Source organism: Anas acuta, chromosome 28 (assembly GCF_963932015.1).
Source record: "Anas acuta chromosome 28, bAnaAcu1.1, whole genome shotgun sequence".
Taxonomy (NCBI): domain Eukaryota; kingdom Metazoa; phylum Chordata; class Aves; order Anseriformes; family Anatidae; genus Anas; species Anas acuta.
Window position 1 is genome coordinate 433,895 of NC_089006.1, and position 27,310 is coordinate 461,204.

Here is a 27,310-nt window from a genome sequence, read left to right on the forward strand (position 1 = left end):
GCAGCTGTATCTGCTGGAGATTGCAAGAGAGCAATGATAGAGAACCCTCCACCTAAATACTTTAAGTAATTCCCAAAAGATTTCCCCTTACTGGTGGATGTTCCTGGGGAGAGTGAATGAAATGGTCATACGTGAGACACTTGAGCAATCCAGCTGCTGGGTTCCTAAGAAAGGTAAGGCTAGAGCTAGATCCACACATGCTTGATCTGCAGGGTGAGTGGTGGCATCTCAAGAGCTCGTCCCAGAGCTGGAGGCCCATCTAAATATGGGAACAGGTTCCATAGCTAGCGACCCCACAATAGATCACACAGTTCCTCACCAATCCAATGTAGCCCTCACTGCCAAAACACACCCCTGAACTTTTGGAAGAAGGAAAAAAATAAAATTAGACAACAGAAAGAAACTGCTTCTTTCCCGTGCCATCCCTCCATCACTACCACTGAGTTTTTACTGTTGTTGTTAATACTGAACCCACTCTCTGCTACAACCCAGGTCATGTTCTGTCCCCAGCCGTCACAGATTTTGCCAAACTTTAATCTTCTGGCAAAAAGGGAGGCTGAACCTTCTCACTGATACCTTCTCACTGCCAGATGTTGCTGCCCCTAACTTTTCTTGGTGGAGGAAGCAGAGGGAAATTATTTTTTTTTTTCTACACACTGGAGTGTGGCAAAGCCACCAGGAAAATACAAGGCAAAGGTACACAAATTGTTTTTTGCATTCTAAAAATACATATTTTGAAAAAGGCCTACCAAGGCCAGAAATTAGACCTACAGGAGGAAACCAGTGCTTCTTTAGCCCAACACTGACATGAGAGCAAGGGAGTGCTGTTTAGAGAACTACCCGCATTTTGTTTGTTTTCAGTTGCTGAATGTAGCTTTGCTGACATCACAAGTTTTTCCTAGAGATGCAGCTGTATGAGCAGGACTATTGCATTTCAGCACTTTTTTGTTGTTGGTGGTTTCTTCTATATTTTGAACGCTGAAAAAACATCCAGAGATGCACTGAAAGGTAATTCCAGACAAGGAGCAGCCCAGCTACAGCAATCCTTTATGCTATGGCTCCAGAACAATGAGCTACACAGAAGCATTTTCACTATGTCCACCGTGATTTATAGGTCTTAATTAAGGGCCCATCACAATGCTTTTGCGATTGATTTGGGCCCTTAAACACACCTAAAGAAAGCTGTCGTGCACTTAAAAGCTGTTTTATTCCAGCAGCATGGTATAAGGAGGTCAGAGAGCTGCGCACCCACCTGCCCCAAAAGGAATTATATTCACTCTCCAGGGACATTACTGATGCCTGTCACCAGGAATGAAGGCAACATAAGTTAAATGCAAGTGGAAGTCAAAGCTGCAAAAATTTACATTCAGTGAAGGCAGGCTGCCAGAAGGGAAGGTTCACCCACTTGGTGCAGGAGGAAGGTGGGCTGGCTGGCACCCATGCAGGCAGGGACTGTACCTACACTGGCACCAGTGTCCTGCAGCACAGCTTCATCAGTGTGTGCAGGAGCTGCCCATGCCACTGGGTCATAAGCAAGACACACCATCCTGGCTAAAGCAGGAAAGGGAAAAATGCAGGGATGTTGTGCAGTATCTCGTGCAAGAGACCTGGTGAGGTACAGACACTATGCCTGGTTGTGCCCACAAGGGACTTTCATCCCAGTTAGCAGAGCAGCCACTTCCCTGCTGGTCTGGGAGGAAAGCAGCATGCCTGCATTCACCATATGCTGGTGTTTGCTTTGTACATCAGAGGAACATACCATAAAAACAAGAAAAAAGCTCATTTTTAACTTTTTTTTTTGGTGTAAATTTCTAAAGCAAATACCGCCTTGCCTTCCTGTTAGGGCTCACCATGAGCTTTGCTGCAGCCATTTTTGCAATTTGTTTCATTAAAAGGAGCACTTGGGTTTCACGGGGGGGGGGGGGGGGGGGGGGGGGGGGAGGGTGATGTGGGGTTTGGGCTGCAAAACACCACCCAGTCCTGGCATGGACATTCACCGTGAAGCCAGGGCGCTGCAGCCTGCACCAGCTGCTTATTTCTAACTCTGCTTTACTTCCACTCCTTTGGTCCCCCCATTTCTTCAGCCTGCTGCAAGAGTCCTGCAAAACCAGAGGAGATCTTTCCCATCTCCAGCCATCAAAGGAATCAGGCACTACTTTTTCCTGTTCTAAGGCCACCAGTATTTCCTGGTCCCCATGGTGGCAGCAGCCCCTTCTGTCCTGCTTCGCCCCAGCCAGCTCCAACCACTCCGGGAGGGAACGGCTTCCCCCCAACTGCCCCCCCAGAATCCCCTTCTCACAACTGTGTCAAGGCAGCACAGAGCAAATCAGACTGAGCTTTATTCCCAACGTTGTTTATTTAAAAAAAAAAAAAAAAAAACATATTTTCCACAGCCCCCTGGGCTGAAGGGGGAGACAAGCAGGAGGGCCAGATCACACCCTCGGCACAGGGAGGTCCATGTCTGGCTCCCAGAGGCAGAGACTGGCCCCAGGCCAGTTTGCACAATCATCTCCAGACAGATCAGCCCCCTGGAGCTGGCCAAAACTGGCCCAAGCATCCACTGCCCTGGGAAGGTGGCATCAGGCACACGTCATGCTGATGGGGCCTGGGATGAGCTGATGGCAGCGGTTCTCTGTAGCTGGGGACTTGCCCCTCAACTGGGTGAGATTTCTCATGGGGGAGCAGCAGTGCCCCTGGAGCGATAGCAGCTTTGGAGACTGAGAACGAAAGGTGTGAGTCTGAAGACAGAAGCAGGGCAGGGCAGCCTGATGGGCACAGGAAGGGAGCAGGCTGGGAGCGCTCACATCTTGGGGAAGCTGGCAAGATTGGCGATGCCACAGGCGTTGTTCATGTTGCGTGCCAGGAGCACGTAGCCTTTGTTGCCCCACTCCTCACCCCAGCTGCAGCACGAGAAGGAACAGCCTGAGCTACCAGCAAAGACTAGGCAAACCCTAACCCAGAAGATCTGTCCCGTCATACCTGTTCTTGATGATCCAGTGCTTGGTGCCCTTCTGTGTGCCATAGCCCACTGCTAGCACCGCATGGTTGATGTTTTCAGCATTACAACTCTCATCATAATACACACCTAGGGGACAGGACGGGTGATCACACTTGGGACAAACCACCTGGCCGTGCCTCAGTTTCCCCAGGCTGATAACGATCTGGCCACTAGCAGAGTAGGGGTTCCCCCCGGCTCTCACCCCGGCTGTAGAACTGGAAGGAGGGCAGGCTGGCATCGATGCCCACAGAGACGGGTCCAATCCTGGCCACAGCCCTCTTCAAAGCTTTCTCATTGCCTTCAGGAATTTCCCGATAGCCACGGCACTTGGCCGCCTTTCCGGTGGGGCTGTACATGCAGCTCTCGTCCTGCACAGAACCAGCAGGGGCCAGGTGAGAAGGGGATGGGAAGGTCACCCTGGGGGGGGGGGGGGGGGGTTACCCAACCCAGCCTCCCAGACCCTGACCTGGCCAATGTAGGGGTAGGCATCCTCTGAATCTATGCCGCGGTTCTGCCGGACGTACTCGAAGGCGTTGGTCATGTAGCCACCACCGCAGCCGTTGTTGTTGGCCACGCAGTCCACCAGGTTTTGAGGGCTGAGCGAGAGCAGCTTCCCTGTCTTCCGCTTCAGCTGCCCCTCCAGCGCGCCCACCGAGCTGAAGGCCCAGCATGAGCCACACTGGCCCTATGGGGACGCAAGGGGTAAAGGTGGGGAGCTGACGCACTCTGGACACCCCAGCACCCCCAGGGGCACCACACTCACCTGGTTCTTGACGGGTGTCACGTAGCCCTTCCTCCTCCAGTCCACGGCAGCAGGAGCTCTGTCAGTCCAGTCAGGGATGTAGAGTGTCTCGTTGTGGTGTGGGCGGCTCCGGGGAACCTTCAGGCCTGTCATTGTCCTCACCACCTCCTCACTGGTCTGTGGAAGGAGCCGAAGCAGGTGGGTGAAGCCATAGGGCTACTGGGCAGAGCACCCAAGGGTGCTCTGACTGTCCCCTCTCTCCCACCCCATCGCTGGCCCCCTAGTCACTCACCATGTCACCCAGGTGGTTCATGGCCAGCTCAAAGGTATGGACACCCAGCGTATGCTCCAGGTTGTGAGTGTTGATATACTTGAGGTTTTTCTCCCAAATCAGCCTCCGTGCCACCTCATCCGCCTGTGCCACAGGGTGAGACAGTGTCGGGGCACAGCACAGGATGAATGGGTCCCGCCCACATCCCCCTTCCTCCATGGGGACTCACTCCATTGCTTCACACCCCAAAAGATACCAGCACCAACCCCATGCAGATGTCACCTCCCTAAGATCTGTCACCCCATTCCCCGCGTAGCCCCAGTAATCTCCAGGGTCCAGTCCCCTCCTGTGGGGCTCTGCCATACCTCACCATTGTACTGCTTGCGGTACGTTTTCTTCCACAGGTCCCACTGGATATCCAATGCCCGCTCAGGTTGCAGCTGGGCCACCACCGTGGGGACAAACAGGACCAGCAGTGTGGGCCACCACATCCTGGGGGACAGACAGACACTGTGGGATGGGGACAGAGGCCATCTGAGCCTGGCAGTGCTGGAAGGGAAGGACAGGACCCTGTGCGTACCCCAGTTTCAGGGGATAGTCCCTGTGCTGGTGCTGGAAGGGACCCAAACCCTGCGGCCACAGGAGCCTCGGGCTGTAGGGGACTGGAAACCTGTGACCACCCTGTTAAGGAGTGGTAGGAGACCAGCACCATCCCCATGGGGACCAGGACCCTCAGGCCATGCTGCTGTCAGGCCCTGGGGGACCAGGACCCACTGCCCGCCCTGTTTTCCAGGCCAGGGCCCTGCTGCAGGCAACGCTGGCTGCACACAGGCATCACATGAGCAGGGCAGCTGGTTCCCATTACAGCCCTGCTGAAGCCTTCCCCACAGCCTCCAGTTCCACCAGGGCTCCCCAGACCCCAGGGAATCCAGGTCTGGGGGTACAGGCTGGAGGGGACCAGGAGCCCTGCCCCCCGGTTGCTTTAACCATTAAGTCCCTTAAGTCCTCTTTCTCGCCAAGCCTCCAGGGCAGAGCAGGGGACACCAGCCCAGGAGCGCAGCCCCCCACCCCCACTCCCTGCTCTGTGCCCGTTTCCCATTTCGTATCCCTAATAGGGAGGGCCCTGAGATGGCCACGTAGGGCCCCATTTCCACCCATCCCTGCTGGGCTCACTTTCCCTGGAGGGGGAGCCACCCAAGCGTCCCAGCAGCACCCTGACAGGCTCTGGGCTGCCTGCAGGACCCTCACCCACTTACCCCGACATCCTGCTATCGGTGGGAGCGTGCCACAGCCCGGACTGGGGATGCAGCTGCTGCATCCACAGCTCTTTTATGCTGCTGGATTGAGGAAGTTGGAGGCAGCTGGAAAATTTTGGCAGTCGCCTGGGATTGCACAGTGTTGGAGAGGAGGAGGAAACGGGAGGGGGGAGAAGAGACAGGGGTATGGCAAGAGCTCTCCCCTGGCTTCACGTGATGCTGTAGGGCAGAGCTGAGTCAGCCCCAGCCCAGGGACCAGCAGCTTGGGGTCTGTTCCCAGGGGCACTCTGCTGCCCCGCTGGAGACCCCCGAGCCAGCCCAGCACCCCACGGGGGGCTGAGCACCCGCTTGCTTCAGGAGCAGCATCGCACAGCAGGATTAGGCCTGAGAAGTTCAGGGTCATTGTGCAATGCTTGGAGCACTCAGCATAGGGCCCCAGCTCTGCCTGTGGCTGCTCTCCCGCTCTGTGACCTCCTGCTGGGGCAGGATTTGGGCCACCCCAGACACCCAGACCCTGCTGGGGGGGGACGGGTCTGGGAGAGCTGCGGCCCCGTGGCCCAGCCTAGCATCCAGGCAGCACGGCCATGGGGAAGCAGGGCCAGACGGTGCTTTCTGCTGTGACTGTCACCCCATCATGTGGCTCCCATGGGGACGAGTCAGAAAACCCTCCTTATTCACATTCCAGAGGGCCCCGCTGTGACACCACCATCCCCTATGCCTGCATTCACCACCCCTGTCCCTGCAGACCCCACAGGGACATCTTCACCCAAACAGGGATGAACCACCCCAGGGCCACGCTAGGAGCAAGGGGCACTGAGAGGACGGGGGCTGCACTGCATCCATGCCACCATCCCCAAAGGATCCCCTCAGAGGCCCCTGCCCCCCCCCCCCAGCTGCTGAGGAGCAGGGGCTGAATCAGACCAGAGCTCTGCCACGCATTCACCCCCCCCCCCCCGAGGCAGCCCCAAGCACGGGGCCTTGACTCGTCTGCATGTGATTGAGCCACAGCCCCGCAGCCACAGCACGGCTCGGGGCCACGCTCCCCTGCCCCAACCTGCACCAGGCAGGGGCTGGAGATGGGTCAGGGGCAAGGAGGGTTAACGGGGGTAACGAGGGGGTGCACTCTCCCCAGCTGCAGGGAGGGCAAGGCAATCCACGCAGGCCCCAGCCAGGCTCCAACACGAGCCAGCAGATCACAAGGGCTGCTAATGGGTTCCAGACCACGATCTGCAAGCAATTAAAGAGGGGGGAGGGGAAGGAAGGGAAGAGCTCAGGAAAAGGCAGCAGGTAGGCACCCAACCCCTCCACGCTGGCCTGGCATCGCTGCCAGGCTCAGGAAGGGGATTCGGGGCAACCCTGACAGGGGCACAGCCCCAGGGCAAAAGCTGGAGGTGGTAGAGGGGAGGCAAGCAAGGAGGCAGCAATAACACAGAGCTTTGAAAAAAAGGGAAAATATCTTGTTGTAAAATCTCTGCTACATATAATCATCTGCAACCCCTGCACCGACAGAGCCCTGGGCCCAAAACAAGCCCCCAGAGAGGAGGGTTGGCTCCTGCCTGCCCCAAGCAATTGTATGAAAAAACACCCCCACACACACATTGAAAAATAATACAATTATCAAAACAGGACATGATGGAACACTCCTCACCCCCCGCTGTCCCATCACGCCCCCTGCCCTCCCCAGCTCTGTCCCTCAAGCAGTATGAGGAAGGGCACAGGTGCCAAAACCCAACCAGCCCCTTGCCACTCCTGGTCCTGAGCTGCTGCCAGCACCACAGCCAGGCCAACATTTCCCAACAGACTTGGCAATTTTTTCCCCAACAGGCTTGGCATTTGCTGGCTGCTCAGCCTATTTTCCCCAGCTGCTTGAATTGTCCATGGCAGGACCTGAAACCCGGAGTCTGCAGCAGCATCACCCACCAGAGCTTAGATGCCCATGGGCAGGAGGGAAGGGAGAAACAAGCTCCAAGCCCGGGGAGATACAGACCTAGCAGTTTCATCTTTTTTTCCATGCAGCCCCCAAGGTCCTGATGTGTTCAGGGGTGGGTTCAAAGCACCAACAGCAAGTCCAGCTCCCACTGCTGCCCTGGGACAGAGCTCAACAGCTGGAGATCAGTCCGGAACGTATCAGAGCTGTAGCTTCACAAAAGGTCAAGCTCCCCTCCAATACCCAGGGCTTGATTTATGTAGAAAGAAGAATTCTCCTCTTCTTTTGGCAGGGAAGTGCTGATCCATTCTCCATCTGGTCATGTTAAGAACAGCTTCACCACTGGAGGACAGTGTGGTTTGATGCTGGTCCTTCACACACCACCTTTGTCCTGCAAGCACGCACCACGAGCCCAAGTATGAACACCTGGGACAGTTAACACCATACTATACAAAATAGATCTCCTCTAAGCCTGAGGAAACTCCACAGCCTGACAACCAGGGAACTGGCAAGAGAGACAGCATGGGGCATGACAGGCTCCTGCAGGCAAAGAGGGACCCAACACAGTTATTGCTGGTAGCAGTTTCCCTGGATTAAAAAAAAAAAAAAAAAAGATGGAGGGTGGATCAAGGGAGGATTCCCAGCTCCGTAATAGGTTTGCATTTTTCATAGGTAAATTTGAAGCAAAATTTCAAAAGTCTTCCTTCCCCAACAAAGGCAGGAGGAAAAAAAAAGAAAGTTCTGTTCCACTACCAAGAGGAACTTCTGTGTCTTTGCAAATACTGAAATTCATTTTTTACTTTACAGTAACGAAAATGTTTCACTCAAAACCTTCCCCATACAGACATTATCTGCTAGGTAAGTCTCCAAAATCTGCTTTTTGGAGGTTCTCCCCTCACCACTGAGACCTGAAAGTCACCACAACCCTTCCTTTCACCACACCATAGAGGATGCCATTCCACAGGGGGGGGGTCTCACCAACATGCAGGGAGGAGGGAGAAATGCTCAGCAGACTTCATCCAAAACAAAACCAGGTTTCCAGGAAAGATTCATATTCTTTCCCTGCTGCAGTTATGCTGTTTCCTTCCAAGTCAAACTCCACAATGAACAAATCCTCCAGTTGAAATTTAAGCACAACTTGCCATCACAGAGGGAATCAAACTGTTCTTCCAGACCCTACACACCCTGAGGAGAGCAAGATTTACCACAAGTTTTTCTGCTGAAGAATCCAGCAGATACAAAGTCAAGATTTATTAATATATTTTTAAATCATTCTGATCCCTTTTCTTCTGCTCTCCTCCGTTTTGTGATTTGGCAACAGCGTCACCACATAACAGGAATTTTTCTTTAAGACTGTGAATGTAAGAGTGAACACTGCTGTTCAGAGCATGTAGTGAAAAATGCAGTTTCCTAGCCAGTTCCTGAATGAATCCAGGGCCTCTGTGCGGGGAACCAGACATCCAGCTCCAAAATAAAGGTGAGAAACTTGATCTAGAAGTGGTAAAGTTGCATGGAAAGTGCAGAGCAGTCCAATCCACCCCATCCCACCCCAAAAAAAAAGCCCATTGAAACATTGGTTCATGACAGCATGAAACCATCAGCTGCAAACCTGATGCATCAAGAAAAAAGCTACATACATAATATTTTTATGGCTCGTAACTATCCTGTCATTCACATGAATGACTGGGCCCCAAGAGAGTTTACGTGTCACACTGACAGAGGCCCATATTGATTGCACAGTTCACAGAAGAGATGGTGTCCAAACACACACCAACATGCCTGCAAACATGGGAATCTAAATAAAGCACACTGGACTGGAGACACTGTAACAACCTTCCAAAGACACCAAAGTTCCACCAGTAGGTGACTCCTGACAAGAAAGCTTGCTTTTGACAAAGATTCTTACCCAAGCATTCTCCAGACTTGTGTTATACAGAGCTCACACTTGGAAGAGTTTCTTCCAATATTTAAAAAGTTACAATACTTTTTGTGTTTTATAGAAAAGAGTCACGATATAGAAGGTTGAAATAAAACAGTATGAGCCACCTTATGAGTTCTGGGGTAAGAGGCAGGCTGTCTGCAATCCAGACTGGAATCCCCCCCTAGCAACCCAGTATGCTGAACAAAAACTGCTCACAAGCAGTTCTGGAAATGTGGGGCCATCAGGCAATGAGCATAGCTGCTCTCACAGAACTCTAGTGCTCCTCAATCCTCCTGGCAAACAGTCCTCGCTGCCAGCACCGCACAGAGGAGATGCCCGAAACCACAGCATCATCTTCCTGCACAGGCCATCCATCCTCCAGGCTGTCAGGCAGAGCTTTGCCTCCAGAAGGTTGGAAGTGTTTAGAAAGTTCAGCAGTCTTTGCAAAAAAAAAAAAAAAGACTTAGGTGTTTTCCTTTACACATGGATATTATATATAGCTATAGTTTGCTTTCCCTGGCACTTGTTTTATTCTGAAAAAGAAGGGAATATATTCAATTCTGGGAACTCTTCATTGTTGTAGTTGGGTCCTTGGTCTCCCAGCATTGTCAGCATGTCCTGTGAGGATATAAGAACAGAGTTATATCTGGACTAGGATAGCACACTAGTAATTTAGTCACAGATTAGTTTGTTAGAGGAGGTACTGCAGACAAGATGTCAACTTCCCTCTCAAGGGCACATAAGGCTTGTGTCTGAGGTTGCAGGAGAACAGTGAATTTAAATCACAAGCAGTGACTGTACTGTCTCCCTTTCGAAAACCGGGAGCACCATCTCACAAGAATATGAACTCCAGAGTTATCTTCACCTTATGTAGTTTTGCAAATTTTGGTGTTGGTGGGGGTTTTGTTTTTTGTAAGTTATAGCTAGAAGGGTTAATTCAGCTGCAAAACTGGCAGAGCTTTGTGCTGATTCTGTAACACATCAAAACACAAAGCCAGTCCAGCCAAGGCATTTCTGCCCTCTGCTTCCTGGTTCCAACTCCACCAGGTTACTCACAAGTTTGAGACTTCACCAGGTATTAAACAGGGACAAGATGCCTGCACTTCAGCCCACACCTAAGCAAACATCATTCATCCCCACAACTTTGGCCTTCACCAGTCCTCACACAGGAGGTTAAAAAAAAAAGCACCGTCTTACTGAGAAGACCTCAGGCTGACTTGGCTGCGGCTGCTGCACGTGCTGCTCCCCAGACGGCGGGCCATGGTGCTGTCCTTGCCACTGCGGCCACATTCCCACACCTTCTGTTGCCCGTGTCTGGAATGGAGTGGGGGTCTGCGCTGCCTCTGTTGCTGTTCAAGAGGGAACAAGCCAGCAAGTTTTTCTAGGTGCAACCTGGGGTTTTTCAGTATCTCAAAGTGCGCAACTCATTTGTGGTGTCTAGCTGTTACACCAGGAACAGGGTGAGATCTTCCCTCTAGGGAGAGCCACTAAACTGTCACATGCATTAAAACATTTGTCTGGTTCTACCTATCTACGGGGCAGAACAACAGATGCAGGTGTCCAGAAGGGTTTGTTTTCTCTCACTTGGCCTTAAAATTGATTGAAACTCACCTGTCCAGGACCCTCACACTATGAGTATTGTTAAATCTGTTAAGGGCAGCATCTGCCAAAGCAAGAATTTAACTGTGCTCTTAACATCTGGGCTTTCCCAACATACAACAAATACTGTAGAGCACTATCACATCAAGACAGTATCTGACTGATGCACTCAGCTCTATTCTGATGAGATTTTGTTGGTACTCCACCAACCTCCCCAACCTCCCAAGCTGTACTCACTGAAGCCAGTGCCACGGCTGGCAAGGTTTGGGTAAGCAGTGCCACTGGGGGAAGCGGTAGTGCCAGGTGCTGTCATTGGGCTGAAGGAGGATGGGGTGCCTTGGAAAGTCCCCATGCTGAATGAAGGGGGCCGAGTCTTCACTGTTTGGGATGCCACTTGCTGAACGACAACAAGAAATGGGAGAGGAAGGAGAGATGCTGTTACTTGCACCCTCATTTTAACTAGAGTGAGAAGTTGTTGGACTGGCCCAGCTTCACACCTAATGACCTGTCTCCAAAGGAGAAAGTACATATACAGGGTATGTCCCTTTTCCATTCTTGCCCATCTGCCCTAAGCTGTGCCAAAGAGTTTTTTCAAAGCAAAGTGCTTATCTTTGCCTGCATTTGCACAGCACCTAATGCAACAAGAAGCTGACAATGATGGGAAAGGGAAAGAAGGGTCTTGGACTACTTCAAGCACTCAAAGCAGCAAACGCATTCCCTCCCATCTCTCCTTCCTCTAATATTTCTACTGAGAAAATACTAGAAAGGAACTAATTAAAACCAACAACTATGGTGAGGTGTGGGGTAAAGTGGAGAGCACAGCATAGCCCAGCAATTCACCCCAACAGCCATTGGTATTGCAACCCTTCAAGCTATTCAAACGCCAACATGAGCAGTAAAAAGCACTCAACACACAGCACTGCTCTGCTAGCAAGTTAAAGCAGGTTGATTCATGCTGATGAGAAGGGCCTGTGGCACGGTGGGGGCTCAGGGCTTGCACTGAGGGTTCATACTTTGCTACCTGGGGTGTGAATGGTGGCCGAGTCCCCGGAGCCCAGTTGGTTCCGCTGACCTGAGCAGGGTTGGAGTGGCGTGAAATCTGTGCTAAGATCCGGCCTGCTGATGAGGGCTGTTGCTGAATAATGTTCACTGGAGGTACCATGCTGCTGCTCCTGGAAAAAGGGAGAGGCACTCAGAAGGATGCTAGGTCACATACAGGACAAGCAAGCAAAAACACCATCCATGCAAGTTACTGGTAGGGGAAAGTGAGCCCAGAAACACAGAGTAACTTTGCTCACATGCCAGTGTTCAACACGTTGTCCTGCTACAGACAGCTAGCAGGAGCTGCTGGGTTTGTAAGCAGGACTACTCTCACCCAGCTCAATTCTTAGACTACAGTCTAGGCACGTCCAAGAGGTATAGCTACCCCACAGATAAGCTTCAGTAAGCAAAACAGCAGAGGGATATCAGGAAAAAAAGTCTGATGAGGTGATGATGAGGGTGTGGACTTGTACAGCAGGAGATGCTGGGCCAACTGAGGAGGGCCCCCTCAAAGCTCCTGTACCTCTGACAAAGAGCCGAGTGGCACCAGACAGTAGAGCGGGATACAGAAGCCCTTGCCTCCCCACCCCTCAATTGGAAAGAGGCCTGGATGGGCTCCCCCTGTATTTTCTGTGCACACTATGTAGGAATGTATGGACAATCACTGCCATGCAGGCTGGGGCTAAGAGTCCACATCTTTTGCGGAGGAAGACACAAACTCAACTGGAACAACTGCAGGACAAGATAAAGCTAACATGAGGCCATTCAATGCCCAGCACAGGAAGCCTCACCTGAAGTTCTCGGCAGGCCGTGATGGAGTAAAAGTGTTTCCCTGTGGAAAGATGGGCTGGTTGGCAGGGACTGTGCTGGCAGGAATGGCTTTGTTCTGGTCTGTGAAGAGAAGTCAAGAGAGTCACCAGTAGGAACAGGGACAGAGAACAAGCCAGCAAGAAACATACCTATGTGAAAGAATACTGTTTTGAGCCAAAGCATCATATGTGACTGTTCCTTATCCAGACACGGACTCCAGATGCTTTTGTAAAAGCTCATTTAGTTTGATTTCCTCTCCACTTCCTAATAAACTTTGTATTATGGTCTGCTGGGGATAAAACATCCACTACATCCTATGTTCAGGCTAGGAATTATCTCTGGGGACAAACATGAAGGATCAGACTAAGGCAGGCAGTCTGATACAGAGCTGGAAACAATTTATCACCCCCCCCCCTTCCCACACCTCTCCAGCAACACACTGGCTGCAGGACAACAGTGTCACAACAGCACCTTAGCGTACTCAGGAGTTATTCACCCAGTGTCAAAGTCAGCACTGTTCTGCAAGACCTAGGCTGCCAGAGTCATGCTGAACCTCTGCATCCAGAGCTGCTCTGCATGACAGAGCAAAGAGCACTTGAATCAAAACTAAAATTGGATAAACATGCAACATGCCCCCAGACGCATCTCACAAGCCCAGCATTCCCTACCTGTATTGATATTGCTGTAGATTTCACTGAACCTTGGGTCCCTCTCCTGACTAAACAGGCTCTCTGCTTTCTCCAATGGCTTGCTGTGTTCTGGGCCAGCAGCAGTCACAGGCTGAACAGGAACCTGGAAGCAGGTACAAGTGTGAGCCATGAATACATCAGGCACAAAGAAAGTCAGCAAGCAAGGAGAACAGCTGAGGGCTCTATACACAAAGACCTCACATGCAGGAGGCCACGCTGCTCTCCTGACTCCTAGGTGCTTTCATCAGGACAGCATGGCCATTTCAGGCTGGCAGAGAACTGACACAGACATAGCAAAGAGGGTTCAACAAGGGTAGATGAGAACTGAGCAAGCAGATCTGCAGAACTCAGGTCAGAATACTTTCCTATCCAAGTTTCCAACAAATCTCAAATCAGTCTTATGCGGCCACCTTTAAAGCCCCAGCAAAATGCAATTTAAATAATGCAGGACAACAAACGTAAGAAGTAACTGAAATCCCTATAGATTTACCTGTGAGTGGTCGTAACCAGACAGACTCTCTCTTCCTGGGACCACCTCCAACTCTGTCTGTTGTGGCGGCTGCTGCTGCCTAAAATAGAAAGCGTCTGTAACAGGAGAATAGCGTCTGCTAAAAATGATTGCCAAGGAAACAGATACTCTGTGGTTACACCAATGATTCATTAGCCCAGAGGAGTTCACTGCTGCAGAGAGGAAAGTTTGGGTAGGAAGACTATTTGACAGGAGGGCAGAACCAGCAAGAGAGGCATGGTAAAAGGAGCTGAGCACCTCCTGACCTTGAGGGCAGCTGTGCTGTGCCCATCTCCAGGGGAAGACTGACGCTCTGCCCCAGCTGGGGCCTCTGCATAGAGTTTGAAAGGGCAGGCCGAGATTCCTGGCTTGAGTTCCTTAAAGCAAAGGAGAAAAACACATTTAAAAAATACCAAATGAAAGCAAACAGCTGGCTACTGCTTGTAGGAGAACGTGTCTGTCTCAGACAGGACTGGAAACCATTTTTGCAAAACCTATTCAAGTGAAGGATCCTTCCACTCAATTTCCATTGTCTCTGAAAGGGGTGGTGGTGATCCCGTAATACAATGCTACTGGCTGTAAGCCAGAGGGCTGTCTGCCCCCTTCAACTCAAGTCACCGAGCAGGGGAACAATTAATAACCTATGCCGGAAGCCTGGCCAGTTCTGCATCATTGTTAAAGCACAAGCACAGGTTGTGGGGTCCTAAAAACCCCCAAAGTTTTCTATTCAGATCTGCATCAGACACTCCAGAGCTGGAGCCTGCAGGAACCACCAGCAGTTTTAGCTTTTAAGCCCAAGACACTGGTGCAGTTCTTTATGTTCTTCTGTTAACTGTCAGAATTTAGTTAAACACATTTTCCTCCCACAAGAAAGGAAGAGAAATACAACATTTTCTCAAGAGTTCTTTTGTAAGCTGCTGATTCTGAAGTAGTACCCCATCTCAAAGATGAAACAACTTTACACAAAACCTACCAAAGATGCACAGATTAAACTGCACCACAAGCAATCAGACAGATTAGTGCTTATCTGCTCTGAATTTGCGCAGTGTTTTTAGAAGTTGTATACAGATATGAGAATGGATGTGCGTGGAACAAATGAGTTCAAAGAGATATCTCTAACGCTAGGGCAGGAATTAAGGCCTGTATCAGATCTGCATCAGACTTCAGCCCTGCGCTCAGATTGCAGCTCTCTAAAGCCAAGTGCTCAACACTTAATGCTCCCTTATCAGAAAGCATCACCTTGCTAACTGGAGGAAGGGAAGAAGTGCTACCTGCACTCCAGGACTTTTCCTCACTGAAAAAGAAAAAAAAAATCCTGGCTTTTCACCTGCCCACAGGCACAAGCAATCTAGCCTTCTGCTTGCCTGGTTTGGAAAGATTCCATCTGGGGCACCCACCAGGTCTGAAGCTATGAACAACATACAGGCAATTTTTTTTTCTTCATTTCAGTTGCTGCTCTCGTGTAATGGGCCTGGAGCTCACCCATGGGTAAAGACAGCAGCTCTGATCACTCCCAAGGGAGATGCAGCGGTGGAACAATGTACACTACCAACCTACTAAAATAGTCAAGAGGAGAAAGAAGGAGCAGAAATGATGGCAGCTTGCCCAGAGCATCACTCATGAGCTCATTTCTGAATCCAAGGTCAAACTACAGCAGTGGAAGAAAGAAGTGTTTACTTTCTGCCATCAACTACAGACAGCTCTGCTCCCATGAAAAACCACTCTGGACCAGCTGCCCTCCTGGACTGCCACAGGAAGGCAAGAGCTACATTCAAATCTGGACTTCACTCATATTCACTAATATTAGCTCTGAATGCAAACAGAAAACTTGCTCCAGTAAACAGAGTTAGACAAGGCACTGGTAGAGTTGAACTTTGCCAGCTTGCTAAGCTATACAACTGAGACAGCCAAAGGAATTAAATTTCTTGACTTCATAGTCCTCTAGTGCCTGGAAAAGAGTACTCAAGGGACTTAGTGATTTCTCCAGGGCCTAAGCAAAAACTGATGGGAAGCTCGGTGAGGAATAGAGGCCAAAGCTCCTGTGGCTCTGTGTTGCTGATTTTTCTGGGACAAGATCCCATCAGGTTCACGTGTTATCACTGATGGTTGGCAAGTCATTTCCATGTACATACTTGACGTTGGTGTTGGTACAGATGATGTACTCAATTTCATCCGAGTAGGGGTTCTGGAAGGTAAAGGAGCTGGTTCTCATCCAGAGCCATTCCCGGTTTTTGGATCGGAATCGGAACATGACTGACAGAACCTGGCCTTTTAACTTCACCACCTAAAAAAACGTAATGCCATCAGTAGTACCTGATAAAAGAGCAACTTGCTTCTGAGCACAAGCCACCCCCCATTAAAAACTTGTGATGGCCCTTTGCCTGAAAGCCTACAAGACCGTATCTCACTTTTTTCCCCAGCTAAACAGCACTGCTACCATTCCCTTATGCTATCTTGAATACCGAATGATGGTGGTGGTGGGGGTATTAAATCTAATATTACCATTTTGGCTTATATTTTATTTTATCTCTTTGCACTGGTGAGATGTATGAGAAAACCTCCAGCAAATGAAGCGCACGCTGTTGCTTCTGATTCCAGCTATTTGGACAAATGGATATGAGCAGCTGTTTTTGGAGTCATGAAAGCACATGGGCAGTCTTACCTGCCCTGCCACAAGTCCAACGCCCTCAGAAATAAGAGTAACCACAACAGGACAAACAAACCACATCCATTTCGAGTTCTGCACCACTTGGCTGGGCCCTAGAGATGAACCAGTGTTTCAGCCACAGAAGCATGGCATTCAGGTATGCACTTTGTAGCCATGTCTCTGGCCCTAAAAGCAGACTGGATCAGCAGCCAGAGGATGAATTCAAGAGTTAGATATCAGATGCTTCTGCTTTGTTTTTCACATTCACGGTTACGTGACTATCTGTAACCACTTGCCATTGGACAAAGAAGTAATAGCTAAGGTTTATTCTTTTGGTTTTCCAGTTAGTTTTGCTGCTTTGCAAGCAACAAGACAGATTCCAAGTTGGATACCACTATGCATGCAAATTGGTAGTTTAAGTTCTTTACCTGCTGAAAGCTGTCCCGCAAAAGCTGTTGGTCTTCTGGGTGGCAGAAATCCACAATGTCTTTCCCCAGAAGTTCCTAATTTTAAAGGAATTGGGAGAGAGATCAAACCAGTTTTCATCTGGCAGGCACGCTTCCTCTTTCAGGTCTGCCCCATTAATTCTATTTTTGACAGGTAGTTACTGCTCCCCCTTTCCAAATCATTGTTACACAAACCAAGTGCAGGAACTGGTGTGCTGTATTTTAGAGAGAAGCACAACAGTATTTGACTAACATTTGATCTCTAACTCAAAAGTAGGAAAAAACAATCTTAATTGACATTTGACATAACCCAGAGCCACCCACCCTGCCAATGATCAAAGTACTTTGAAAAAGCAGATGAAAAAGCAACTGCTGGAGAAGAAACACAGGCCTGGTTCAGTGCCTGGGCACTGTTTTAATCAAATTTGTTAAGACAAGCAGAACCATGATGTACAAAAGAGGGAGTAGGAAAAAGCAAGTCTGAACAGCAGTTCTTTCTTAGAAAGCTCCTGTCATTTTCTCACCTGTGGCTGGTAGCCAACAGTAGCCACACAGCGGTGATCTATGAAGGTGAAAATGCCTTCAGTGTTGTGTCGGGAGATGAACTCTGTTGGCTGACAAACATTGTTCATGTCTGTACAGTTGGGCGAGCTAGTGACCTGCAAGGTAAGACACATACATTGTTATCAGATCTTGCGAGAGCTGCTTTCTCCTGGCCTGGCAGCCCTGCAGTCAGATTTGCTGGAAGTCAGGGAACAACTTCAGACAGAACAGTTCAACTCTGTGGACTCTTAGGACAAGGCAATGTTGAACCATTGAAAGATGCTACACACCTGGAGTCTGCCAATAGCCACGAGGCAAAACTTGCTGCCCTGGCCAGCGTCCGGGTCATCATCAGGCAGTGAAACACCTGAGAAGGGAGTGCCAAAAATTCCAGCAAGGTCAATACAGGAAGAACTGCTGATTTCAGAGGAAAAAAGGCATGCAGTTCTGATTTCAACACCTCTCCACCCTGTTTTTTAATTCAATATCCTTTCCCATGAAGGAATTCAGTACATTAAGCTGCCTCCCCCCTCCCTTTTCTTGCCAGAAAAAGTTCAAGATCTCTGTAACTTTCAGAATTAGCTAGTAAATTAGACAGCCTAATATAATTTTCATCCTCTACAGAGAATACTGCTTAGACACACACTTCTCTGTTCCAGCATCTGCAAAAATTAGTTCAATCCTAAAATGACCAAGTAACAGATACATTTAGAAAGTATTTGCTTGCACATTCATTTCAGAGAATGGACAATTTCAAACTACGTTTTTAGAAGCGGACATATCTGAATGCTTTCACTAAGTCATTACCTGCAGGGGGCCAGGCTTTTATGTAACCTGTGCAGTGCACCACAACGTAGTGAGGTTCACCATCTTTTGCTGCACCTAAGCCATTCCTTGGGAGAGAGAAACAGTTCTGATTGTGCTATATATTACACTGGATGAGACAAGTTTTATACTTGTATTTAAAAAAAAAAACACACAACATCTTCAGGGTAAAGAGACTTGACATAAACCCATGAGGTGTAAAGACAAAACTCATAGAATGACTAAGATAGGAAGGGACCTCTGGAGGCCATCTGTGTCCACCCCCACCCCCCCTCCCGCTCAAGCACAAACACCTAGAGCAGGATGCCCAAGTCTAGGTGGATTTTGAAGCAGACTCCACAACCTCCCTGGGCAATCTGTTTCAGCACTGTTACCTGCACAGTAAAGATGTGCTTCCTGATGTTCAGAGGGCACCTCTTGTATTGCAGTTTGTGCCCGCTGCCTCTTGTTCTGGCACTGGGCACCACTGAAAAGAGCCTGGCTCCACCCTCTTTGCACCCTCCCTTTGACACATTGGTAAGATCCCCCCAAACTTTCTCTTCTCCAGGCTGAACAGTCCCAGCACTCAGCCTCTTTTAAGAAAGGTGCTCCAATCCCTTGGACATCTTGGTGGCCCCCTATGGGACTCTTTCCAGCGTGTCTGTGTCCTGTACAAAAAGAGACTAACACTCCAGATGCAGCTTCCACAATGCTGAGTAGAGAAGGATCACCTCTCTTGACCTGCTGGCAACACTTTGCGTAGTGCAGCCAAGAATTCCATCAGCTTTCTTAGCAGCAAGGACACAACGCTGGCTCATGTTCACAGCTTGGTGCCCACCAGGACTCCTAGGTCCTTTCCTGAAGAACTGCTTTCCAGCTGGGTGGCTCACAGTAGTTTGGAATTTGTCTCAACTTCAAATTAACACTGGGATAATATACACCAGAACCCAACAACAACAGTTTTGAAGAACACGTTTTAAACTGACTTAAAACCCAAGTATGGAGTAAAGAAGAACTAACATTTCTCAGGACTATCTTCACCGACATACTGGTACTTCATCTTCCAGCAGTTGTCTCCAAGCTCTATGAGCTATACTAGCCCACCCTATACAGTCACCAACCACACTGTGTCCCCACCACTGTCAGAGCTGTCATTTCTTTTGTTCCTAGCAATGCAAAGGGCTTGACCATAACCCTTGTGTTATTTACCTGCAGCGATTCCTCATAAAGCTGAGACGATTTACAGAAACTGGATCCACTGAGCCGTTGCCACACCTGTACCAGAATTATAAGTGAGAGGGGAAAGGCTTTTGTCTTTCCTGGATTGTTTTTCCATCAAAACAATCTAACAACCTTGAATAAGACAAAGTACTCTATAAATGGGGATAAACCTTTGAAGCTCCATCACACAAGTCAAAAGCACTCATTCTACAGACTTCCAGAACTGTGATGACACATCGTGTCAAAATAAATTGTTACTTGAAACTGGGCCTCCTACATCAACGGTTGAGCTATTTTAGCACCGGGCAAAGATAAACCTCTAGCTCTCAACTGCTAGCTCTGTGTGGAAAGCTCAGCCCTTGTTATATCTTGTCTGGCAGAATGAGCAAAAAGCGATGGAATAAAGGTATGAAGGGGACAAGTTCAGCTTCAGGCTCAAATGAGACTTCCAAGGATTCTCTCCATTACCTCATTCGGCAGATAAAAGATCTTCGTGAACCCATGCACATTCTCATGGACTGCTGGCCTTCCTTCTTGACAGTACCTGTCTTTAAATCTAGGATGCGACCTAAAGAAGGTAGTAAAAACAAGATGCTATCGCAATTTGAGTCCTTTCCCCAACACAGGCACCAGGTAACGCATTAGGAAACTAGTGAGATATAAGTGTCACCAGTGGTACCTTTAGATGCATTCTCAGGGGGGGCTGCAGGATCCTTGTTAGAAAGGCACCAGGGTTTGGTTCCTTCTACAAAGGGAAGGTTTTAATCCAACCAAGTCCTTTGATGGCTTTCACGCTGCCCACCCCTGCCAATCCTCTCTCAGGCTGCTTTACCTGTCAGTGCATTCTCTGATGTGGAAAGCTGCTCCCTCAGCTTGCCCACGTCATCTGGGTGCACCTGGTCGTATAGGGTGCTGCCAAACCATTCAGACTGGGGCTGGTTCAGGACAGGAGTCACAGAATCAGAGACATACACCACCCTCCCAGTCTCACAGGACACTATGAACAGAAAGCCGTCGGCTGCCTCTAGGATCAGGTGTTTGAGTTCCTGCATTCACAACAGACAGACATGCTCTTAACTCCACAGACAAGCAGGTGACACTCTCTAAACTCACCCCAGGCACGTAACTCCCCCACCCACAATTTAATTTCCCCTCTCCCCCTGTAACTGCAGTACTTCCCACAAAGCAGCATTAAGGCAAGACCTGATCAGTGAGAAAGGAGGGTTTGTAGGTGCCATCAGTGGAGGTATTGCCTGTGCCACGCAGGGACTTCATGTGAGAGACAGCCATGCGCAAGATGGTAAGCTTGTCTGGTTTACGGGCCAGGGCACTGCAGGTAGGCACCATATCTGACAGCTCTGTGATGTAGGCAGTCATCTTGTTCCTTCGCCTACGTTCAATCTCGCTGTGATTTTCCCTAAAAAGGCCAGGGGGGAAAGGAGGAAGACAAAGTTACTAACAGGCCAAAAGGCTCAGCCATTTTCCTATGGCGATGCTTCCACAAGGCCAAGGTGCAAAATACAGAAATGCATCAGGGTCATCAGGAGTTAGGACTACAAGCGTCTCGCATGCTGGTCGTGCATAAAGGAACGCAGGAACAAGTGCAAGGAGAAGAGTCTACAGTTGGACCTCCTTCGCTGCAGACAAGAGAGCCTCATTTTAAATCATGTTGATTCTCCAGCATCTCATGAAAGCAATGAGCTAAGCTATTTTAAAACAGGGAGAAGCTTTTCCACCATTTCCACACCACTTCAGGAAGCCAGAGAATTTCTTCCTTTACCATGGCCTCTGATCTTAAGGTAGGATTCATCAGACTTGAGGGAGGAAGCTTGCCTTTAAGCAGCTAGGCCCCATCAGCACTGATTCAGACAGGCTAAGAATACTCAGCTCAGCCCCTCTTTGAGGATTAAAGAAATGCTACCCCCACCCTTGTAGACACTCACTCATCTCCAATAACCATACAAGGAGGCCAGGATTGCAATTAAGACTTGGACACCTAAATTACAAAAAAAAAAAAAGGGGCCTCACCTTACAGTGCCTTTATGAAGATACTTCTCAGTTACATCGAAAGCCAGCAATATGGCAGAAGGGAAGACTTCTGAGGGGAGATGCACACCTCATTTCTCTACAGATCAAAGCCAACACAGACAGCCCACCTACCAGGTAAAGACCTGGGTGGTGCACACAATTTCTATTGAGGCAGTACAACAATTCTGCCCATTTACTGTCCTTACAGATGTTCTTCACATGCCTTTTGCAAGTCTGCTCACAAGGCACAATTCCTCATCAAGTCCCCAGAAGTGAAAATATAATTTCTATATTCTTTTTATCTAGTACGTGTAATTTCACTGCAGCACTAATGTGGGTTTTTCAAAACAGAACTTAAAAGCCAGGTTTCCTATACAAAAGGATGGATCAGATGCACGGAAGCACATGATCAGAAAAACGTAATGACATGACTGTTTGAGGGAACATAGACAGGCAAGGGAAAGAGGATAAAAAAACCGAAGCATTTATCAACACCCAGGTGTGTGCAATCATTCAGTGACCTTGCTCCTTGCTGCAAGAAACCGATTCTCAGAAAAATTAGTGCTTCAATTATCACACTCACCTTTAATCCAGTTTCTCCAAACTTGCATGCTCAATTGTGAAAATTAAACTACCTCCACTACAAAGGCTATTGGGAAACCACTAGACATTTTACTTGCCCCACTGCCAAATGTTTTTTACTTCAGGCTCTTGCATGACAGCAAGAAATGACTAATGGGAAGAGAGTTACTGTTTCATTGGAAGAGAAATTCCAGAAAAACACTGCTGTTAGCGGTAGTCACAAGCCTCACCTAAAAGGTTTCCTTACCTCCTCAAATATTTAAGCTATGCAATACTGTGGTTAGGGAAGACTGTGTTTGAGGGTTATTTTTTGGTTTAAAACCAGAAAGCAGGTAGTAAACTGACCAGAGCCATCACATTCTCAACATTCAGAACAGTCTTTTAGTCCTGCATACTGTTTAAGAATCAATCTAGGGTGAAATAATCCAAAAAAGGTACAAGGTAAGTTTGCAGAATGGCAAACCACAAAACAAGCCATTAACTCATGAATTATCAACCCTCAGCTCTGCAGCAGTAATGAGCCATGGGTGGCAAGCAACAGAAGCCTTGGCAGTTAAGCTGTTTTTGCAGGTCAAAACAGGGAAGGATACATTCAGGGTCAATGTTTTGCTATTGGAGCAATGCAGTCCTGACAACACACCATCTCTACCACCTGCAGCTGGGAACTCGTGTTCTCAGGGTATTAATGGTACATATATTACTGGTACTATATTAATGGTACAGAATTCACAATGACTGCGCTTCAGTCATTTCAGTGAGAGTCATGGTTCCTAAGAAACTACAAACAGGAACTCAAGAAAACATCCTGCTTTCAGTAAGCCTAAATTGTTCTTCAACTTTCCTGGAAGTTTTTAAGGGACCATAAAATTAAGAAGTAGAAAAAAATTAACCAGTACACTTTTTAATGCCTGTTTTGACAGTACAATAGCATTCACATGAGAAAATCTTACCAAGGCCAGAACAAGGCAGTTACCACCTTGATCCAGCACAAGAGAAACTGTATTTAGCACAAGTTAGCAAAGCTACAATACTCAGTGAAAGCAATGGTCCAACCATGTTCTTCCCTGTAGTCTTCTGCAAACAAATCCTTTCGTGTATTCCCCAAACACATTCTTACAAGGGAACTAGATGCCTTCCCCCTCCTAATTTGCATTACACAGCAACTTCCAGAAGTCTGTTCACTTTCAAGTCCTCTACTGCAGCAGATGAGGGAAGGAGGGGAAAAAAAGGAAAAGGGACGCCTAGAGATATATAAAGGAAAGGAAATACTCTGCTTGTCCATGCTTGAAATCTCCGTTCTCCTACCTGGCAAGTCTCTCCTTATCCGCTGAACTCTGTTCATCATCAGACCTAAAAATAAAATCAGCGAGCTAAGCTAAAATGGAAAAAAGTTTAAAGAAATGAAAAATGGGAAGATGTACTAGGAAACCCAGCCTACAGCTATGCCTGTTTTGCAGGAGATTAATTCCATAAAACAAAGCAGTCACTTTGCATCATTACACATTAAACTAATCTACATTGCTTTAAAGTTTTAGAATGCTTATCAGAATCATAAAATAGGTAAGGAGTAGATTTTACATGTAACTGAGGTGCAGATCGTTCTGTGAGAGATTAGAAGGTTAATGGCAGAACTAAGAAGAGGGTCTAGACTACATTAAACTGCTCCTTCTTTAAAGGGGAATAAAAAATCAATAGCCTGTTTGAGGTTATTAAGAAATCAGAAAAGCAGATTTAAAAAAAAAATCTAAGGAGCGTAAGGTTCACAGATAACACATTTTTGTAATGCTGTTACATGAACACCATTCAGGACAGCACAGTCAAGATGGCTACATGACAAATTACACAGATGTTACGCACATCATTTACAAAAAGGCAGGCAGACATTCCCACCAACTTGCATGCACTTTCAATTTTCAGGGAAGAAGAATCTGCAAACCATGTTTTGAAAAGACTAGTAAGTTTTTCCGGTTCAGGCTTGGCTGCCTTGGATAACAAATAATCCTTCAAGAGCTACCGCCAGGAAAGGTGAAGGTAACCATGTGTTCTCAGTGAGGCAGGTGTGCAATCACTCAAAGGCTCAGCAACTAAGACATATAATGTGCATTTCTGGAGTCTAATAGGTGTATTTTAGCATTAACCAGCTGTGACACTTTTCAACTTCAAACAGATTCTAATACAGCACTTAGAACATGATGTTCTCTTTTATGCTCTGTTTTGCTTCACATCATCTGAGGATGGAGGAAGAATGTACTGAAAGATGTAGGCTAACAGAAAGTTACAAGGAGCATGATACGATACCAGCAGTCATGGAAAACATCTGTGAGCAGGCCAAGGGGGACAGATGCAGAGAGGATCTGTGGCACCCTTTTCTTACACCTGCATTCATGGTGTCTGAATGCTGAAAACTTTGTCAGCACTCTTCACCTCCTGCTACTGTCCTTTAGAGACTTGCCCAAGTCAGTAACTGGAAGTGATAACCTCTACGTTAAAGTGCATAGGTACTGCAGATGTCCTAAATACTGCAGACAACGGTTCTGGGCCTGGGCCTTAACAACTTTGGGTGTATAACATTCAGTTCTGGGGTTGTGATGGTCTTTTTTTGGTTGGTTGGTTGGGGTTTTGTTCTTTGTCTTGTTGCATGTTCCTCCTTTCTTCTCCAACCTTGTCCATGTTAACCAAGGTAATCAAAGGGCATACCACAACAGTAGTCACAGGGATCTGAGACCCCACTCCAGCTATGGTACCACTGTACAGTTAACAAGTAGGTCTTCTAACTTTAGAGACTATGAAACCATTCAACATTGCAATTCCTGCCTACAGAATGCGCCTTTTTGGTATTTTGCATTATCCTACCACTTAAGTTATCGGGGTCTGCTATGCCTTAAGTTTCCAGAGCTTATGACTTGCACTAGGGAATAAAGTTATTTAGTGTGGGCTGGCAAACACATTTCCAATTTGCTTGATTTCAGGTCAAGTCAAACCACTTAAAAGCTCGAGAGCCTCAGCTTAGAAGTCAGTCCTAGATATCTGGCAGACGATCAGCGTGACTGTGACCTGAAATTTTGGCTTTGCAATATATCCCTCTGTGCACTAAAACTTTAACAGAAGTTTATAGCTCTGGCTGAAACAGGGAAGAGACATTTTATAAAGCCTTTATTTCTACACCAGTAGTTTCATTGCATCACCTCTGGGAAATTGCAGAAAGAGGCCCCCACAACCAACATAACGCCCTGCTGATCCTCAGGGTCCTTGAAGCAACATGCTAGGCAGTCCATTCCCCCTTGTTCTCAAGCACTTTTATTTTAACTCCAGTTTCAGGAACTTCTGAAGTCTGATCTCTCCTTAGGACACATGACTAAGCATAGCATCTTGACCACTGTTCTGTATTTGCTCTTATTTCCTCCTACCAAGACATAAGATAATGAGTCTTTGCACTAAGGGGACAATCCGAAATTTATAACATTCAGTATACACAAAAGAAGCTTACTTTGACCAAAAAAAGAACGTTATACTGCAACATAAATGAAACTCAAAAATACTTAAATTTAGTTTCATGGTCTTCAGAAAGCTGAAAAATACCATGAAGTAACTGGACAGTACAGAGCTGCTCTCAGACACCACCAGGTAGAAAATCAGCATCAAAATACTGGCTATAATGTTACTGTACACTCTAGTGTCTAGGCAATCCCTTGTTTAAGGGAAGCTTCTGCCTGACTTACTCCCCCACAGAACATACAAGCCACAGACAGGTAAGCACAAAAATTGCCAGAAAACCCTGTTCAAATAAAACCTAAGCTAAGCATAAAACTTCTCTGCAAGTTTCTTGGGCAGAAGAAAAACATGAGAGTCCAAGCCAACAGCTGAAATAGATATTAAGAAAGAAGATAAAGTTATCATACTCGTAATGAACTGGTCCAAAAAAAAAAAAAAAAAAAAAGAAAATATCTCAGTCCTTTGGTGCAAGATGCACCTTCCTTTAAAGGAGAGAAAAATCTAGCTGCTAATTAGAAGGGTGCCACAGGATCTCTTACGTTAGGGTGGTTTGGCACCACAATCTTCCAAAATTGCAACACAACAGATTCTTACCTGGCAAATCTTTCCTTATCATTTGGCATTGGGTCATCATCACACCTAGGAGGAAGGGGAGAGGAAGAAAAAAAAAAGTGTTTACGCTTATTTCCCAAAAACAAAGAGAACAACAAGGTTTAACAAAACATGCAGAAAATGCAAACTCTGATGAGCTTAGGCAATCCAGAACCATATTCTTCCTTTATCTAAATAAAATAAAGTGTAGACTTTTATGACATAGATGTCTCCCACATCACATTCCTATCAAAGACAATGGCATTTCACTCAGTAATTTAAGTGAACACACACATACAAAGCAATAGGTCCAGCTGAGCTTTGAAGATTCAATTAACCCAGACCAACACCTTCATCCAAAAGATCTCATAGGTAAATCCTATGATCACCAGGACCATAATCATCTCGAAGCCATCCTGAAGTCATCTCTAGCAGACTGACATACATTAGCTGTCCAATCCCAAACCATGTAGTGAGACTACAAATAAGTTACATGAGATCTTCCAACTCTTCTGCATTCCATATGGGTCGTGAGGGGAGATACTTGCAGGCTTGCCAACTCCTCAGGAACAAGGAGGTCTCTGTAGTTGGAGCATCCTTACAACAGATGAGAATTAAGTGATACATATCTAAGGCCCTAACAAAAGCTCAGCATCTCACTGTTGTGCTGACAAGCTATTTGGCAGAAGATTCTTCTCTACAATAAACAGGGGCTTGGGCCAGCAGCAGTACTCCTATAGTGCTGTGCTGAAACAAACAGCAGATTGCTGAGAGCATTCACAGAAAATATTTAATCTTCTGCAGTGCTGGTACTGAACACTAACATCACTGAGTTCTGCAACACTGCTTCCAGCCTTGCTGTAAGCCCAGAGCTCAGAAGGCTCACCTCTGCAGCTGACCTCATCACACTGTGTGGCCCTGGGTGTTTTGAGGTAGAGACTGTATCCCAGGCAGTAACAGGATCTCCTCCCAACCACAGTCCCTTCTCCAGACTCACAGACCCCCATATGCATAGCAGCTTTTATTTGGCATCAGCTGCAGAGATGGAGAAATACTGCTTACTAAGAGAAAGGGAAGAGCTTAAGGAAGTGGATCGCTGCCTCCTCTCCTACACAGCCATTGCTTTCACTCTGCACTGCTGGACAGGAAAAGCCACAGAAGCAGCAAGCTCCTACTCTGAGGGGAATGCAGAGA

The 27,310-nt window shown here is 47.7% G+C and overlaps 2 protein-coding genes across 12 annotated transcripts in view; both read right to left on the bottom strand.

Moving 5' to 3' along the window:
* Positions 1-2,363: 2,363 nt before the first annotated feature.
* On the bottom strand, positions 2,364-5,426 carry CTSK (cathepsin K). Of its 3 annotated transcripts, none has more exons than XM_068662836.1 (8): positions 5,268-5,426; positions 4,377-4,503; positions 4,033-4,155; positions 3,762-3,917; positions 3,465-3,683; positions 3,201-3,366; positions 2,980-3,085; positions 2,364-2,900 (listed from the first exon to the last, which is right to left on the bottom strand). In XM_068662836.1, the coding sequence occupies exons 1-8, from the start codon at positions 5,327-5,329 to the stop codon at positions 2,801-2,803; spliced, it is 1,059 nt and encodes a 352-aa protein (XP_068518937.1). In that variant the 5' UTR covers positions 5,330-5,426; the 3' UTR covers positions 2,364-2,800. The 3 variants fall into 3 exon arrangements, with proteins under 3 accessions (XP_068518937.1, XP_068518935.1, XP_068518936.1); XM_068662834.1 differs by having other exon boundaries at positions 4,377-4,560; positions 5,268-5,425; XM_068662835.1 differs by having other exon boundaries at positions 4,377-4,521; positions 5,268-5,423.
* A 1,280-nt stretch (positions 5,427-6,706) lies between these two features.
* The window catches only part of ARNT (aryl hydrocarbon receptor nuclear translocator), a 28,796-nt gene continuing 8,192 nt past the window's right edge, over positions 6,707-27,310 (bottom strand). Inside the window, exons 4-23 of one of the 9 annotated variants that reach the window (XM_068662806.1) lie at positions 26,120-26,164; positions 23,339-23,383; positions 20,627-20,840; positions 20,256-20,469; positions 20,103-20,168; positions 19,892-19,991; positions 19,412-19,477; positions 18,206-18,291; positions 17,689-17,765; positions 17,380-17,514; positions 16,838-16,912; positions 15,895-16,046; positions 14,029-14,139; positions 13,745-13,823; positions 13,234-13,357; positions 12,547-12,646; positions 11,787-11,886; positions 10,952-11,111; positions 10,313-10,464; positions 6,707-9,733 (exon numbers count right to left, since the gene is read on the bottom strand). In XM_068662806.1, coding sequence (XP_068518907.1) covers positions 9,644-9,733; positions 10,313-10,464; positions 10,952-11,111; positions 11,787-11,886; positions 12,547-12,646; positions 13,234-13,357; positions 13,745-13,823; positions 14,029-14,139; positions 15,895-16,046; positions 16,838-16,912; positions 17,380-17,514; positions 17,689-17,765; positions 18,206-18,291; positions 19,412-19,477; positions 19,892-19,991; positions 20,103-20,168; positions 20,256-20,469; positions 20,627-20,840; positions 23,339-23,383; positions 26,120-26,164 — 2,191 coding nt within the window. In that variant the 3' untranslated portion in view covers positions 6,707-9,643. Of the gene's footprint in view, positions 9,734-10,304; positions 10,465-10,951; positions 11,112-11,735; positions 11,887-12,546; positions 12,647-13,233; positions 13,358-13,744; positions 13,824-14,028; positions 14,140-15,894; positions 16,047-16,837; positions 16,913-17,379; positions 17,515-17,688; positions 17,766-18,205; positions 18,292-19,411; positions 19,478-19,891; positions 19,992-20,102; positions 20,169-20,255; positions 20,470-20,626; positions 20,841-23,338; positions 23,384-26,119; positions 26,165-27,310 lie in introns of all 9 variants that reach the window. The other 8 variants (XM_068662803.1, XM_068662808.1, XM_068662805.1 and 5 more) reach the window with 8 other exon arrangements.

Excerpts from the sequence above, each read along its gene's own strand:
- CTSK (XM_068662834.1), bottom strand. The coding sequence starts at position 5,329 with ATGCAGCAGCTGCATCCCCAGTCCGGGCTGTGGCACGCTCCCACCGAT. Across the intron at positions 3,367-3,464 it reads CCTACCCCTACATTGGCCAG|GACGAGAGCTGCATGTACAG; the intron begins GTCAGGGTCTGG and ends GGTTCTGTGCAG. Across the intron at positions 3,086-3,200 it reads CTTCCAGTTCTACAGCCGGG|GTGTGTATTATGATGAGAGT; the intron begins GTGAGAGCCGGG and ends CCTGTCCCCTAG.